The sequence below is a fragment of the Pogoniulus pusillus genome, chromosome 36, assembly GCF_015220805.1.
Source record: "Pogoniulus pusillus isolate bPogPus1 chromosome 36, bPogPus1.pri, whole genome shotgun sequence".
Lineage (NCBI taxonomy): Eukaryota > Metazoa > Chordata > Aves > Piciformes > Lybiidae > Pogoniulus > Pogoniulus pusillus.
Window position 1 is genome coordinate 1,684,907 of NC_087299.1, and position 16,090 is coordinate 1,700,996.

A 16,090-nucleotide genomic window follows, 5' to 3' on the forward strand; every position below is an offset into this window, starting at 1 on the left:
CAGTGCCAATCACTCTCTCTGACAACAACTTCCTAACAACATCCAGCCTCAGCCTGCCCTGCCACAGCTTCAGCCTGGGGCCCCTTCTTCTGGCCCTGGCTGCCTGGCAGCAGAGCCCAACCCCACCTGGCTACAGCCTCCCTGCAGGCAGCTGCAGGCAGCAATGAGCTCTGCCCTGAGCCTCCTCTGCTGCAGGCTGCACCCCCCCAGCTCCCTCAGCCTCTCCTCACAGGGCTGTGCTCCAGGCCCCTCCCCAGCCTTGCTGCCCTTCTCTCAACACCTTCCAGCACCTCAACATCTCTCTTGAACTGTGGAGCCCAGAACTGGATACAGCACTCCAGGTGTGGCCTGACCACAGGGGCAGAAGAACCTCCCTTGTGCTGCTGCCCACACTGCTCCTGAGCCAGCCCAGGATGCCATTGGCTCTGCTGCCCACCTGTGTACACTTCTGGCTCATGTTCAGCTGCCAACCAGCACCCCCAGGTCCCTCTCTGCCTGGCTGCTCTCAGCCACTCTGTCCCCAGCCTGTAGCACTGCTACCTAAACCTCCCCTGGTGCAGCTTGCTCCATCACTGGTTACCTGGGAGCAGAGACCAGCACCCTCCTCACAACAACCTTCCCTCAAGGAGCTGTGGAGAGCCAGAAAGTCTCCCTGAGCCTCATTCCCTTCAGGCTGAACTGCCCCAGTGCCCTCAGCTGCCCCTCCCCAGAGCTGTTCTCTCAGGGAGGTGTGCAGCAGGGCAGCAGCAAGGAGCCTCCTGCTCTGGCTGCCTCCTGCTGCTGCTGCTGCCCTGCAGCCTTCCACTCCCACAGCTGTGGTGCAGTTAGAGCTGGCCCCTGGCAAGCTCTGCCTGCTCTGAGGGATTGGCTGGTGCAGAGTGCCAGTGGGGGCTGCACAAGGCCTGGGGGGGTGGCACAGCAGCTCCCTGAGTGCACACTCAGCCCTCCTCTGTGCATGGCCTTGGTACCAAAGCAGGTCAGGGGAGAGAGTGGATGACTTGGCTTAGGTTGAATGGGTTGGGTTGAGAGGGACCTCAGTCCAGTTCCAACCCTCTGTGCCCTGGGCAGGGACACCTCCCACTAGCCCATGTTGCTCCTGGCCTCATCCAACCTGGCCTCAAACACCTCCAGGGAGAGGGCAGCCACAGCCTCCCTGGGCAACCTGTGCCAGTCTCTCCCCACCCTCGCTGCCAACAATTTCTTCCTTATCTCCACTCTCCCTCTCCCCTCTCCCAGCTCAAATCCATTGTGCTTCATCCTGCCACTCCCAGCCCTTGTCCAAAGCCCCTCCCCAGCTCTCCTGCAGCCCCTTCAGGCACTGCAAGGCTGCTCTGAGCTCTCTCTGGAGCCTTCTCCAAGCTGAACATCCCCAACTCTCCCAGCCTGTCCCCTCAGGGGAGGTTCTCCAGCCTCTGATCATCTTCATGGCCTCCTTTGGACCTTCTGCTGGGGACCTCTTGTGCTGGGGACCCCAGAGCTGGAGGCAGTGCTGCAGGTGAGGGCAGAGCAGAGCAGAATCCCCTCCCTGTGCTGCTGCTCTCCCTGCTCTGGCTGCAGCTCAGCACACAGCTGGCTCTGGGCTGCCAGTGCCCATTGCTGGCTCCTGGGCACTTTGGCACCAACTGACACCTCCATGTCCTTCTCAGAGCTGCTCTGGAGCCATTCCTCACCCAGCCTGGAGCTGTGCTTGGGATTGCCCTGCCCCAGCTGCAGCACCTTGCCCATGGCCTTCTGACGCACTTGGTGCTGCTGACACCACCTCCCTCTGCTGGGGCCCAAGGGAGAGCTGCAGCAGTGCTGCTGTGGCTTTCCTTTCAGCAGTGACACCCTCAGAGCTCAGTCACAGGTTCAGGGTCCTGCTTTGTGGAGCACTTTGGGTTTAGCACTGCAAAGCCCAGCCTGAGCCTGGCAGCTGGCAGAAAAGCCACCAGCTGGGAGCCCTCTCCTCCTGCCTTCAGTGATGCTGGCTGAGGAACTGAGGTGGTTTTGTCTCTCCAGTGCTCTCTGAAGCCCTTTGTTGAGCACAGGAAGGTTTGCAAGGGCCCAGCCTTCACCTGGAGGTTGCCTCCTGCCCACTGAAGAGATGAATTAGTGCTGTGGAGAGGAACAGGCTTGCTAATGGAGTTTGGTTGCTGTGCTGATTGGTGCATTGAGTGTGGACCTTTCTGAGGGATGACTTCAGAAAGATGAAAGTGGAGGGGAAGAAAAATCCCTGCCAGCATCTGAGACCTTCATCCCTCAGCCAGAGGCTCCCAGATGATGAAGAGGCAGTTTGGGGGTGTCCTGTGTGCTGTCACTTGTGCAGCTGGTGGCAGAACTGCCCACTTGCAGCAGTTCCTCCCTGATTTGACCAGGAGGAGCATCCTTTAGTCTGGGATTGCAGGGGGTGCTGGATGCTGCTTCAAACAGCCTACCCTGGTCCTCTTCTTCTGTCAGACTGCAGAGTTTGACCCATTTCTGGCAGGACCTGTGTTGCCACGATGCAGGAGCTGCACTGAAGCTGCCTTTGTTGTGTTCTCTATCATTCCTGTCTCAAAATGGCTCTCTTGGAAGCAGTCTCCAGTAAAGCTTCACCCTTTTGGCAGAGCTGCCAATTTAGTGCTGCCTAATGGCTTGGGAGGGGAGCTGAGAAATAGCTGCAAGGGTTTGCTTAGCCATGGGATGCTGGAATCATGGAATGGCCCAGGTTGGAAGGGACCTCAGAGATCATCTGCTGCAACCTCCCCACCATGGGCAGGGATGGGTCTCAGCTGGACTTGGTTGCCCAAGGCCTCATCCAGCCTGGCCTGGAACATGCCCAGAGACAAGGCAGCCACAGCCTCCCTGGGCAGCCTGTGCCAGGCTCTCACCACCCTCACACTGAACAACTTCTTCCTCAGCTCCACTCTAACCCTGCTCTGCCTCAGCTCCAAACCATTGCCCTTGCCCTGCCTCCAGACCCCTCAGCACAAGTCCCTCTGCAGCCTTCCTGCAGGATCCCTTCAGGCACTGGCAGCAGCTCTGAGCTGCCCCTGGAGCCTTCTCCTCTGCAGGCTGCACCCCCCCAGCTCCCTCAGCCTGTGCTCACAGCAGAGCTGCTCCAGCCCTGCCATCACCTCTGTGGCCTCCTCTGGCCTCACTCCACAGCTCTGTGTCCTTCTGCTGCTGGGGACAGCAGCACTGGAGGCAGGACTGGAGCTGAGGTCTGAGCAGAGCCGTTCCAAGGGGCACAATGCCCTCTCCTGCCCTGCTGCCCACACTGCTCTGGCTGCAGCCCAGCTCACAGCTGCCTGCTGGGCTGCAGGAGGGCACTGCTGGCTCTTGGGGAGCCTCTCAGCACCCAACACCCCCAAGACTCATTCTTCAGGGCTGCTCCCAACCCACTCAGCACCCAGCCTGGATTAGTGCCTGGGTTTGGCCTGACCCAGCTGCAGGCTCTTGCCCTTTAACTTGTTGAACCTAGAAGAGGATTTTGCTGGGAGGTCTGAGGTGGTTTCTGGCTTTCAGGAGGCCCTTTTGGTCAGTCAGGTTCAGTTCTATAGCTCTTAAGCATCTGGAGCCTTGCTGCTGAGTCTAGGCTATGGTCATCTGTATCTCTTTGGGGCAGTCTGCCCTAGAGGAAGATGTTTGGTGTCCTCAGGCTCCCTCTGCCCAGCCCAGGTGGCTGTGTTGGGTCAGAAGGAGCCCTCACAGTGCTGGGAGGTGCTGTTGGTCGTTGGAGTTGCCGTGGGCAGGGCTGGCCTTGCGCCTCGGCGCGGTGTGCGAGAGGAGGCTGTCAAAGGGGATATAACAAGCAATGTTTTTGTCCTAGTTGTTGAATGTTGGCCCGAGGAGATCCCAGCCAGGCCAGAGGAGAGAGCCCAGGAAGATCATCACTGTGTGTGTGAAGGAGGATGTCCACCTGAAGAAGGCAGAGAACGCCTGGAAGCCAAGCCTCAAGAGGGAGAACCAAACAGAGGACCCTGAGAACGTCAAAACTCAGGTGAGGGCTCTTGGAGAAGTGTCCTGTGGCAGAGGGAGGGTGGGAACCTGCCTGTGCTGTTGTGCAAGGGAGGAGAAAAGGGCAACCAAGTGCAGCCTGAAGCACAGCCTTCCCCCAGCCCCATGCTGTCTGGGAGGCTGTTCTTGCCCTGCGGTGTAAATGGCAGTGCTGGGCATGAGGTGGGGCTGAGCAGGGACACCAGACACCCTCCTGCCTCTCTCCAGCAGTGGCTCTGCTCCTGCTCCACTGGGCTCTTTCTGTCTCCATGCTGCAGCAACCAACCTCAGGCTTGAGCACAGAAGTTGCTTTTCATCCCCTTTTAGCCTGGATTTGTGCCCTGGAGCTCAGCAGGACTGTGGTGCCTCTGGCAGGTGCCCTCCGTTTGTCCTGCCCAGCCCCACAGTGCTGTCCCTGAAGCTTTCTCTGGGTCCTCCTCCCTGTTCTCTCCTCCGTGGGCAGCCACATGGGGTGGAGATGTTTGCCTGGTGGTCACACTTGTGATGTGTGGGATAAGTTGGGCCAGTCCTGGAGGACACTGGAGTTGAGTTCCAGGACTGATGGCAGCGTTGTTGGTCTGCTGAGCGTTCTGCATAGGCAAAAAGGGGCTTCAGGTGATCTGGGAGAAGCTGATCACCTTGGTTGAGAGGAGAGAAGGTCACTCCCTGCTCATTCATACCTCCTGGCTGAGCTGACACCAAGAACATTTCAGTGGGTGGGAGCCAAGGCTTTTCCAAGACCCTGCTTGGGCTTTGGTAGCCTAGAGCTGGTGGTGCACAGATGTGTGTCCATGTGCGACTCAACTGCCTACACCAGCAGCCTCCTTGGGCCATCTGTGGGCAGCCAGGGCAGGGAGGGGATTCTGCCCCTCTGCTGGGCTCTGCTGAGACCCCCCTGCAGTGCTGGGGCAGCTCAGGAGTCCTCAGCACAGCACAGACAGGGACCTGTTGGAGCAGGGCCAGAGGAGGCCACAGCAGTGCTGGCAGGGCTGGGAGGGCTCTGCTGTGAGCCAGGCTGGGAGAGTTGGGGCTGGAGAAGAGAAGGCTCCAGGGAGGCCTTCTGGTGGCCTTTCAGTACTTGAAGGGGACAATCAGGAAGCTGGGGACAGATGGTTTGAACTGACAGAGGGAAATTGAGAGTGGAGAGAAGGGAGAAATGTTTGCCCCTGAGGGTGGTGAGAGCCTGGCCCAGGCTGCCCAGAGCTGGGAGCTGCCCCATGGCTGGCACCACTGCAGGTGAGGCTGTTTGGGGCTCTGAGCAACCTGCTCCAGGTGCAGCTGTCCCTGCTAAGAGCAGGGGGTGGGACTGGATGAACTTCAGAGGTCCATTCCAACCCAAACTCCACTCTGTGATCTTCTCCCTTCACCCTTACTGCTGATCCCTGCCGGTCCCCGAGAGCCACCTGCTGGACCTGGCTGCGGCTCACCAGTCCGCATTGGAATGGGCTGCCCAGGGAGGTGGTGGAGGCACCGTCCCTGGAGGTCTTCAAGCAGAGCCTGGATGAGGCACTGAGTGCCATGGTCTAGGTGACTGGCTAGGGCTGGGTGCTAGGTTGGACTGGATGAGCTTGGAGGTCTCTTCCAACCTGGCTGATTCTGTGACTCTGTGTCCCTCAGGAGCTGTTCCGCAAGGTGCGAAGCATCCTGAACAAGCTGACCCCTCAGATGTTCAACCAGCTGATGAAGCAGGTGACAGATCTGACAGTGGACACTGAGGAGAGGCTGAAAGGAGTCATCGACCTGGTCTTTGAGAAGGCCATCGACGAGCCCAGCTTCTCAGTGGCCTACGCCAACATGTGCAGGTGTCTCGTCACGGTAAGGCTCCCCAGGGCCAGGCACCTGCCCCACGCCGACAGAGGGTGCTGAGAGCAGGGGGTGCTGAGAGCAGGGGGCAGGGTTAGTTGGTGAAGGGAGGAATGCCTGTGGGTTCTGGGTGCCTTCTGCAGTCGTCAGCCATGCTGGCAGGCACAGGGAGCTGGGGTGGGGTGTGGGGTGAGCAGGCAGAGCTGCTCGGGAGGTGCCAGGAGTCACGTTTGGAAATGGCCACTGCAGTGCCTCATGTCAGAGGGGAGCCCAGGGTGCTGAGCAGGCTGTGGGCAGCTGCCCTTCAGCTGGGGCATCTGGGACAAAGTCATCCCCTTCTGCCCTCTCCCCTCGTCCCTCTTCCCCCATCCTTCTCCCCTCATCCCACATGCCTCATCCCTCTTCCCCTGTCCCCCTTCCCTCATCCTCCCTGAGATGTAAGGAAGCTGCCCAGCACCAGAGCCCTCACACACAGTGCTGTGAGCAGCTTTTCCACTTCCTAAGGGATGCTGTGGCTGCAGGTGTGGGGCTGGAGGCTGTGACTGGAGCTGTCACCTGTCCCCAGGCCAAGGGGATGTCAGCCAAGTGTTCAGGGAGGCTTCACAGATGAAATGTAAAACCCTGCTGGAGATGAGGCTGTGATGTGCTGCTGTAGCATTGCAGGTCTGCAGTGCTGAACGTGCCCAACAAACAGTTGGCTTCCAGGAAACCTCAGCCCCTGTGCAGCTCAGCCCTGAGCCTGCTCAGCTTTTCCAGCCCAGCAGGCAGCTGTGAGCTGGGCTGCAGCCAGAGCAGTGTGGGCAGCAGGGCAGGAGAGGGCATTGTGCCCCTTGGCTCTGCTCTGCTCAGACCTCAGCTCCAGTCCTGCCTCCAGTGCTGCTGTCCCCAGCAGCAGAAGGACACAGAGCTGTGGAGGGAGGCCAGAGGAGGCCACAGAGGTGATGGCAGGGCTGGAGCAGCTCTGCTGTGAGCACAGGCTGAGGGAGCTGGGGGGGTGCAGCCTGCAGAGGAGGAGGCTCCAGGGGCACCTCAGAGCTGCTGCCAGTGCCTGAAGGGATCCTGCAGGAAGGCTGCAGAGGGACTTGTGCTGAGGGGGTCTGGAGGCAGGGCAAGGGCAATGGTTTGGAGCTGAGGCAGAGCAGAGGGAGAGTGGAGCTGAGGAAGAAGTCATTCAGTGTGAGGGTGGTGAGAGCCTGGCAGAGGCTGCCCAGGGAGGCTGTGGCTGCCTTGTCTCTGGGCATGTTCCAGGCCAGGCTGGATGAGGCCTTGAGCCACACAGATGCCCATGGTGGGGAGGCTGCAGCAGGTGACCCCTGAGGTCCCTTCCAGCCTGAGCCTCTCTGTGCTTGCCCCTGGCCAGCTGAAGGTGCCCATGGCAGACAAGCCAGGCAGCACTGTCAACTTCCGCAAGCTGCTGCTGAATCGCTGCCAGAAGGAGTTTGAGAAGGACAAGGCTGACGACGACGTCTTTGAGAAGAAGCAGAAGGAGCTTGAAGCTGCTACCACTGTAAGTGCTTTTCCCCCCCCCAGAAACCCTCCCTCTGGAATGATCCCTTTTGAAGGTGGCAGTGCAGCCAGGCTGGGGGATGTGGGGTCCGAGAGTCTGACTCCCCCACTGCAGCCCAGCACTGTAACAGCCTGCCCTGAGCAGCTTCATTCCTGCTGCTTCGGAGGAGAGAGAGAGCAAACAGGCAGCAGCAGCCCCAGGCTGGAAGTGCCTCTGCCTGCAGAGCTCCTTGGCCATGGTTTGGGTCTGTCCCACAGCCCGAGGAGAAGACACGGCTCCACGACGAGCTGGAGGAGGCCAAGGACAAGGCCCGGCGGAGATCCATCGGGAACATCAAGTTCATTGGGGAGCTGTTCAAGCTGAAGATGCTGACAGAGGCCATCATGCACGACTGCGTGGTGAAGCTGCTGAAGAACCACGACGAGGAGTCCCTCGAGTGCCTTTGCCGCCTGCTGACCACCATTGGCAAGGACCTGGACTTTGAGAAGGCAAAGGTAGGGCAGGGCTGGGAGTGAGGCTTGCAGGGCAGGGATTTGTGTCTCAGAGCAGCTGCTCAGGAAACAGAGTTTATTGCACTTGGATACTTCTCTGTTTGCAGACCCAGAGGGACTGGAGGTGAACTAGTTAGTACTGCCTGCTGGTGATTCTGGCCCTTCTGCTGCTGTTACCTGTAGGCATTCTTCTATCTGTAGGGCCTCAGAAGTAGCACAAAGCTGCTATCTTTACACCCACTTGTTAGTAATATCAGGTCACCATCCCTGGAAATGTTCAGAAGAAGCCTGGATGAGGCACTTAGAGCTGTGGTCTAGTTGATGAGATAGGGCTGGGTGCTAGGTTGGACTGGGTGAGCTTGGAGGTCTTTTCCAACCTGGCTGGTTCTATGAGCAGCTGGGGCTGGGCTGGGTTTGGGGCAGGCTTCAGTTCCTCTGCAGGAATTATTCAGCCTGAGGCAGGCATGGAAGTGCTGGAGCAGGTCCAGAGTGATCAGCAGCACAGGGTGGGGATTCTGCCCCTCTGCTCTGCTTAGACCCCACCTGCAGCACTGCCTCCAGCTCTGGGCCCTCCAGCACAAGAGGGACCTGCAGCTGCTGGAGAGGGTCCAGAGCAGGCCATGATGATCAGAGGGCTGGAGAACCTCCCTTGGGGAGAGGCTGAGAGCTGAAGTTGTTCAGCCTGGGTTAGAGAAGGCTGCTTAGAGCAGCCTTCCAGTGCCTGAAGGGGCTGCAGGAGAGCTGGGGAGGGTCTTACACCCCAGGAGCATGTAGGAGGGGCACTGCACGCCCAGGGGGGCTGTAGGAGGGGCACTGCACACCTAGGAGCATGTAGAAGGGGAACTGCACACCCCAGGAACATGTAGGAGGAGCACTGCACACCCAGCAGCATGTAGGAGGAGCACTGCACACTCCAGGAGTGTGTAGGAGGAGCACTGCACTGCACACCCCAGGAGCGTGTAGGAGAAGCACTGCACACTCCAGGAGTGTGTAGGAGGAGCACTGCACGCCCCAGGAGCACGTAGGACAGGCACTGCATGCCCCAGGAGCATGTAAGAGGGGCACTGCACACCCCAGGAGAGTGTAGGAGAAGCACTGCACACCCCAGGAGCTTCTCCTGGCACAGCCAGTTCTGCTCCCCCAAAAAGCCAGGCTTGGGGTGAGAAGGGGCTGGAGGCTCCTGGCAGCAGCCAGTCAGTTCTGAGCTGTTTCCAGCTGCCTCAGGAGGCAGTTCCCTGGGAGCAGGGATCGTGGCAGATCAGTGCTGACCCTGGGCCAAGGCCTTGCCAGGCTGTCCTGCAGCACCCTGCGTGGGCAGCCCAGGTCGGCAGCAGGCCCCAGGCGAAGACAGCGGCGCCGGGAGCCAGTCGTGGGCTGGGGGAGGGCCGGAGGCAGGGGTGGGATTTGCCCTCGGGAGAGAGACAGCAGCAGCAGCTGAGCCAACGCAGGGAGCAGGGAGGCAGCTCAGAGTGCAGGGTTTGGAGCAGGGAGGCAGCTCAGAGTGCAGGGTTTGGAGCAGGGAGGCAGCTCAGAGTGCAGGGTTTGGAGCAGGGAGGCAGCTCAGAATGCAGGGTTTAGAGCAGGGAGGCAGCTCAGAGTGCAGGGATTGGAGCAGGGAGGCAGCTCAGAGCACAGAGTTTGGGGCAGGGAGGCAGCTCAGAGCAGGGTTTGGGGCAGGGAGGCAGCTCAGAGTGCAGGGTTTGGAGCAGGAGGCAGCTCAGGGTTTGGAGCAGGGAGGCAGCTCAGAGCGCAGAGTTTGGAGCAGGGAAGCAGCTCAGAGTGCAGGGTTTGGAGCAGGGAAGCAGCTCAGAGCTTAGGGTTTGGAGCAGGGAGGCAGCTCAGAGTGCAGGGTTTGGAGCAGGGAAGCAGCTCAGAGTGCAGCGTTTGGAGCAGGGAAGCAGCTCAGAGTGCAGGGTTTGGAGCAGGGAAGCAGCTCAGAGCTCAGGGTTTGGAGCAGGGAAGCAGCTCAGAGTGCAGGGTTTGGAGCAGGGAAGCAGCTCAGAGTGCAGGGTTTGGAGCAGGAAGGCAGCTCAGAGTGCAGGGTTTGGAGCAGGGAGGCAGCTCAGAGTGCAGGGTTTGGGGCAGGAGGCAGCTCAGAGTGCAGGGTTTGGAGCAGGGAGGCAGCTCAGAGTGCAGGGTTTGGAGCAGGGAAGCAGCTCAGAGTGCAGGGTTTGGAGCAGGGAAGCAGCTCAGAGTGCAGGGTTTGGAGCAGGGAGGCAGCTCAGAGTGCAGGGTTTGGAGCAGGGAAGCAGCTCAGAGCAGGGTTTGGAGCAGGGAGGCAGCTCAGAGTGCAGGGTTTGGGGCAGGGAAGCAGCTCAGAGTGCAGGGTTTGGGGCAGGGAGGCAGCTCAGAGTGCAGGGTTTGGAGCAGGGAAGCAGCTCAGAGTGCAGGGTTTGGAGCAGGGAGGCAGCTCAGAGTGCAGGGTTTGGAGCAGGGAAGCAGCTCAGAGTGCAGGGTTTGGAGCAGGGAAGCAGCTCAGAGCACAGGGTTTGGAGCAGGGAGGCAGCTCAGAGCAGGGTCTGGAGCAGGGAGGCAGCTCAGAGTGCAGGGTTTGGAGCAGGGAGGCAGCTCAAAGCACATCGTTTGGAGCAGGGAGGCAGCTCAGAGTGCAGGGTTTGGAGCAGGGAAGCAGCTCAGAGTGCAGGGTTTGGAGCAGGAGGCAGCTCAGAGTGCAGGGTTTGGAGCAGGGAGGCAGCTCAGAGTGCAGGGTTTGGAGCAGGGAGGCAGCTCAGAGTGCAGGGTTTGGAGCAGGGAGGCAGCTCAGAGTGCAGGGTTTGGAGCAGGGAGGCAGCTCAGAGCAGGGTTTGGAGCAGGGAAGCAGCTCAGAGTGCAGGGTTTGGAGCAGGAGGCAGCTCAGAGTGCAGGGTTTGGAGCAGGAGGCAGCTCAGAGTGCAGGGTTTGGAGCAGGAGGCAGCTCAGAGTGCAGGGTTTGGAGCAGGGAAGCAGCTCAGAGCTCAGGGTTTGGAGCAGGGAAGCAGCTCAGAGTGCAGGGTTTGGAGCAGGGATGCAGCTCAGAGCAGGGTTTGGGGCAGGGAGGCAGCTCAGAGCAGGGTTTGGAGCAGGGAGGCAGCTCAGAGTGCAGGGTTTGGAGCAGGGAGGCAGCTCAGAGTGCAGGGTTTGGAGCAGGGAAGCAGCTCAGAGTGCAGGGTTTGGAGCAGGGAGGCAGCTCAGAGCAGGGTTTGGAGCAGGGAAGCAGCTCAGAGTGCAGGGTTTGGAGCAGGGAGGCAGCTCAGAGTGCAGGGTTTGGAGCAGGGAAGCAGCTCAGAGCAGGGTTTGGAGCAGGGAAGCAGCTCAGAGTGCAGGGTTTGGAGCAGGGATGCAGCTCAGAGTGCAGGGTTTGGAGCAGGGAGGCAGCTCAGAGCAGGGTTTGGAGCAGGGAGGCAGCTCAGAGTGCAGGGTTTGGGGCAGGGAAGCAGCTCAGAGTGCAGGGTTTGGAGCAGGGAAGCAGCTCAGAGTGCAGGGTTTGGAGCAGGGAAGCAGCTCAGAGTGCAGGGTTTGGAGCAGGGAAGCAGCTCAGAGTGCAGGGTTTGGAGCAGGGAAGCAGCTCAGAGCAGGGTTTGGAGCAGGGATGCAGCTCAGAGTGCAGGGTTTGGAGCAGGGAGGCAGCTCAGAGTGCAGGGTTTGGGGCAGGGAAGCAGCTCAGAGCAGGGTTTGGAGCAGGGAAGCAGCTCAGAGTGCAGGGTTTGGGGCAGGGAAGCAGCTCAGAGCAGGGTTTGGAGCAGGGATGCAGCTCAGAGTGCAGGGTTTGGAGCAGGGATGCAGCTCAGAGCAGGGTTTGGAGCAGGGAGGCAGCTCAGAGTGCAGGGTTTGGGGCAGGGAGGCAGCTCAGAGCAGGGTTTGGAGCAGGGAGGCAGCTCAGAGTGCAGGGTTTGGGGCAGGGAGGCAGCTCAGAGCAGGGTTTGGAGCAGGGAGGCAGCTCAGAGTGCAGGGTTTGGAGCAGGAGGCAGCTCAGCGCAGCTCTCTCATCCCAGGGTGCCTCTCCCTTCGCGGGGCAGTGTCCTGTGTGCTGCCTGCGTGGCAGCTGCGGGTGTGTGTTGGCTGCGAGCACAGCTCCTGGGGCACACCCCCGGCAGACCTTTCCCCTACCCTCCTAACCCTGCCCTGGAGCCTTTGCCTGGAGCTGAAGCTCCCCAAGGCGAGGCCAGCGCAGACCTGCAGAGGGATTTCCCTGTGCATTTGAGGTTCCCTCACTTTCGGCACAGGACATGGGAGGCGTTTGGTAAAGCTGCCCTGCAGCTCCCCAGCCCAGCAGCCGAGGGGGAGAGCTTCATGGAGCCTGCACAGCCCAGGCCAGACCTCAGGCAGCCTTCTGAGGCACCGCCCCAGGGCTCGGTGCAGGCCACTTCAGCCTCCAGCACACCATGGCTCGGGAGCTCTGCAGGGCCAGGCTGGATGAGGCCTCCAGCAGCTGTGCCCATGGGAGGTGTCCCTGCCCATGGAGGTGCTCAGGACCAGGCTGGATGAGGCCTTCAGCAGCTGTGCCCATGAGAGGTGTCCCTGCCCATGGAGGTGCTCAGGACCAGGCTGGATGAGGCCTTCAGCAGCTGTGCCCATGAGAGGTGTCCCTGCCCATGGAGGTGCTCAGGACCAGGCTGGATGAGGCCTTCAGCAGCTGTGCCCATGGGAGGTGTCCCTGCCCATGGAGGTGCTCAGGACCAGGCTGGATGAGGCCTTCAGCAGCTGTGCCCATGGGAGGTGTCCCTGCCCATGGAGGTGCTCAGGACCAGGCTGGATGAGGCCTTCAGCAGCTGTGCCCATGGGAGGTGTCCCTGCCCGTGGCAGAGGGCTGTAACTGGGTGATGTGTGAGGTCCCTTCCGAGCCAGACCAGCCTGGGACCCTGTGAGGAGGAGCTTGTGAGACCTCCCACTTCAGCTAAGGCCCTGAGCATCCTGCTGAGAGCAGCAGAGCTTCTGCCCTCACTGCCAGGCCAGGCTGGCAGAGCAGCCAGACCACGAGCACAGTGCAGGGCACTTGGATGCCCACTTAGCTTCCTGGGGCAGCTCCCTGCGGCCAGGAGCAGGAGGAGCTGGGGCAGAGCAGGAGTGGGTTTTGGTGGCCGCTGAGCAGCAGCTGGGCTGGGCTGGGCCTCGGGAGGGCCCGCAGGGGTTTGTGTGGTTTCAGGATCTCCAGCTCGGCACAGCCTGCAGGCACTGCTGAGGTCAGCACCTCTGAGAGCATCGACTCCAGCCCCTCCCTGCCCCAGCCCTGCTGCTAAGCCACTGCCCCGAACCACAGCCCTCAGCACCACATCCACGCAGCCTTTGAACAGCTCCAGGGCTGGGGACTCCACCACCTCCCTGGGCAGCCTGGGCCAGTGCCTGAGAACCCTGCTGGGCAGAATTCCTCCTGGTGGCCAACTGAACCTGCCCTGGCACAGCTCAGGCTGGTTCCTCTTGTCCTGGCCCTTGCTGTATATGAGAAGGGACCAACCCCACCTGGCTCCAGCCTCCTTCCAGGGAGCTGTAGAGGACAAGAAGGTCTCCCCTCAGCCTCCTCTTCTCTAGACTGAACAGCCCCAGGGCCCTCAGCCACTGGATACCTGCAGGGGCTGTAGGCTGTTTGAGATGCAGGGCAAGGAGGTGCCCCCAGACTTGTGCCTCAGCCCCTGCACATGCCCAGGGCTGCCCAGCGGTGCCTGCCCCAGGGAGCAGCTCCAGGGCTCCAGATGTGCTTCCAGCACCAAATGCTGTCAGGTGCTGCCAGCAACCCGCTGGCTCCACAGCCCAGGGAGGCTTCATTCCCTTCTGAGACATTGACCTTCTTGGTGCTGGTGGAGGTGATGCTGGTGGTGGAGATGATGCTGGTGGAGGTGATGGTGCTGGTGGTGGAGGTGATGATGGAGATGATAGTGTTGGTGGAAGAGATGATGGTGGCAGTGGAGGTGATGGTGGTGCTGATGGAGGTTATGATGGTGGTGGAGATGATGATGATGATGGTGGTGGTGCTGGTGGACATGATGATGATGGTGGTGGACATGATGATAGTACTGGTGGAGGTGATGGTGGTGCTGGTGGAGGTGATGGTGCTGGTGGAGATGATGATGATGGTGGTGCTTGTGGACATGATGATGGTGCTGGTGGAGATGATGGTGGTACTGGTGGAGATGATGGTGGAGATGATGGTGGTGATGGTGGACATGATGATGGTGCTGGTGGACACAATGGTGGCAGTGGAGAAGATGATGGAGATGATGATGGTGGTGGTGCAATGATGATGGTGCTGGTGGAGGTGATGGTGCTGGTGAAGATGATGATGGTGCTGGTGGAGGTGATGGTGTTGGTGGAGATGATGATGGTGCTGGTAGAGGTGATGGTGTTGGTGGAGATGATGGTGCTGGTGGAGATGGTGCTGCTGGTGGAGGTGATGGTGCTGGTGAAGATGATGATGGTGCTGGTGGAGATGGTGGTGCTGGTGGAGGTGGTGGTGCTGGTGGGAGGTGCTGGTGCTGGTGGAGATGATGGTGCTGGTGGAGATGGTGGTGCTGGTGGGGGTGATGGTGCTAGTGAAGATGATGATGGTGGTGGTGGAGATGGTAGTGCTGGTGGAGGTGGTGGTGCTGGTGGGAGGTGCTGGTGCTGGTGGAGGTGGTGGTGCTGGTGGAGATGGTGGTGCTGGTGGAGGTGGTGGTGCTGGTGGAGATGGTAGTGCTGGTGGAGGTGGTGGTGCTGGTGGAGATGGTGGTGCTGGTGGAGGTGATGGTGCTGGTGAAGATTATGATGGTGCTGGTGGAGGTGGTGGTGCTGGTGGAGGTGGTGGTGCTGGTGGGGGTGATGGTGCTAGTGAAGATGATGATGGTGCTGGTGGTGGTGCTGGTGGAGGTGGTGGTGCTGGTGAAGATGATGATGGTGGTGGTGGTGGTGGAGGTGGTGGTGCTGATGCTGCTGTCTCTCTCGTGCAGCCACGCATGGATCAGTATTTCAATCAGATGGAGAAGATTGTGAAGGAGAGGAAAACGTCCTCGAGGATTCGCTTCATGCTGCAGGATGTTATAGACCTAAGGCTGGTAGGTACCAACTCCAGTAAGGAGAACTGCAGCTTCCTCTTCCTGGCTGGGCTGCAGGAGCCCTCACAGCAGGTGAGGGATTGCCAAGCTTCCAGCAGGAGTGGGCTCTCAGGGGGAGGTCTGCTCCTTTGCCTGACTGACCTCAGGCAGCTCCAGCTGGCCCTCAGGAGGGGCAGTGTTGGTAGGCAGTGAGCAGCTCCAGCTGGCCCTCAGGAGGGGCAGTGTTGGTAGGCAGTGAGCAGCTCCAGCTGGCTCTCAGGAGGGGCAGTGTTGGTAGGCAGTGAGCAGCTCCAGCTGGTGCTTAGGAGGGGCAGTGTTGGCAGGCAGTGAGCAGCTCCAGCTGGCCCTTAGGAGGATCAGTGTTGGTAGGCAGTGAGCAGCTCCAGCTGGCCCTTAGGAGGATCAGTGTTGGTAGGCAGTGAGCAGCTCCAGCTAGCTCTCAGGAGGGGCAGTGTTGGTAGGCAGTGAGCAGCTCCAGCTGGCCCTCAGCAGGGGCAGTGTTGGCAGGCAGTGAGCTGCTCTACTGGCCCTCAGCAGGGGCAGTGTTGGCAGGCAGTGAGCAGCTCCAGCTGGCTCTCAGCAGGGGCAGTGTTGGCAGGCAGTGAGCAGCTCCAGCTGGCTCTCAGCAGGGGCAGTGTTGGCAGGCAGTGAGCAGCTCCAGCTGGCTCTCAGCAGGGGCAGTGTTGGCAGGCAGTGGGCTCTCAGGAGGGGCAGTGTTGGTAGGCAGTGAGCAGCTCCAGATGGCTCTCAGGAGGGGCAGTGTTGGTAGGCAGTGAGCAGCTCCACCTGGCCCTCAGGAGGGGCAGTGTTGGTAGGCAGTGAGCAGCTCCAGCTGGCCCTCAGCAGGGGCAGTGTTGGTAGGCAGTGAGCAGCTCCAGCTGGCCCTCAGCAGGGGCAGTGTTGGTAGGCAGTGAGCTGCTCCTGTCAGCCTCTGCTCCATGTTAGGGAGGTGCTCACAGGTGCTCCCTCTGCCTTCTCCTGCCGCTGGGGCAGCCCCACTGCAGCAGAGCCAGCTGAGCTCTTTCCCCAGGAGAGCTTCTCTGGGTGGTTTTCCCCACAGCATTCCCAGTGCTTGGCTGTGTCAGCTGCAGCTCTGCTGCCTTCCCTTCCACCTGCTCTGGGTGTAGCTGCTTCAGAGAGCTGCAGCTCCTCTCCTCTGAGGACAGACTGAGAGAGCTGGGGATAGAATCATAGAATGAAGCAGGTTGGCAGAGAGCTCCAGGCTCAGCCAGCCCAACCTAGCACCCAGCCCTGCCCAACCAACCACACCATGGCACTCAGTGCCCCAGCCAGCCTTGGCTGCAACACCTCCAGCCACACAGACTCCA

The 16,090-nt window shown here is 60.4% G+C and overlaps 1 protein-coding gene across 20 annotated transcripts in view; it reads left to right on the forward strand.

Annotated features, from left to right (window-relative positions):
- The window catches only part of EIF4G3 (eukaryotic translation initiation factor 4 gamma 3), a 216,756-nt gene that overhangs the window by 164,448 nt on the left and 36,218 nt on the right, over nucleotides 1-16,090 (forward strand). For all 20 annotated transcript variants that reach the window (XM_064172139.1, XM_064172137.1, XM_064172138.1 and 17 more), the window contains 5 exons: nucleotides 3,791-3,961; nucleotides 5,575-5,772; nucleotides 7,121-7,267; nucleotides 7,525-7,761; nucleotides 14,658-14,762. In XM_064172139.1, the coding sequence (XP_064028209.1) occupies nucleotides 3,791-3,961; nucleotides 5,575-5,772; nucleotides 7,121-7,267; nucleotides 7,525-7,761; nucleotides 14,658-14,762 (858 nt within the window). The remainder of the gene's footprint in view (nucleotides 1-3,790; nucleotides 3,962-5,574; nucleotides 5,773-7,120; nucleotides 7,268-7,524; nucleotides 7,762-14,657; nucleotides 14,763-16,090) is intronic.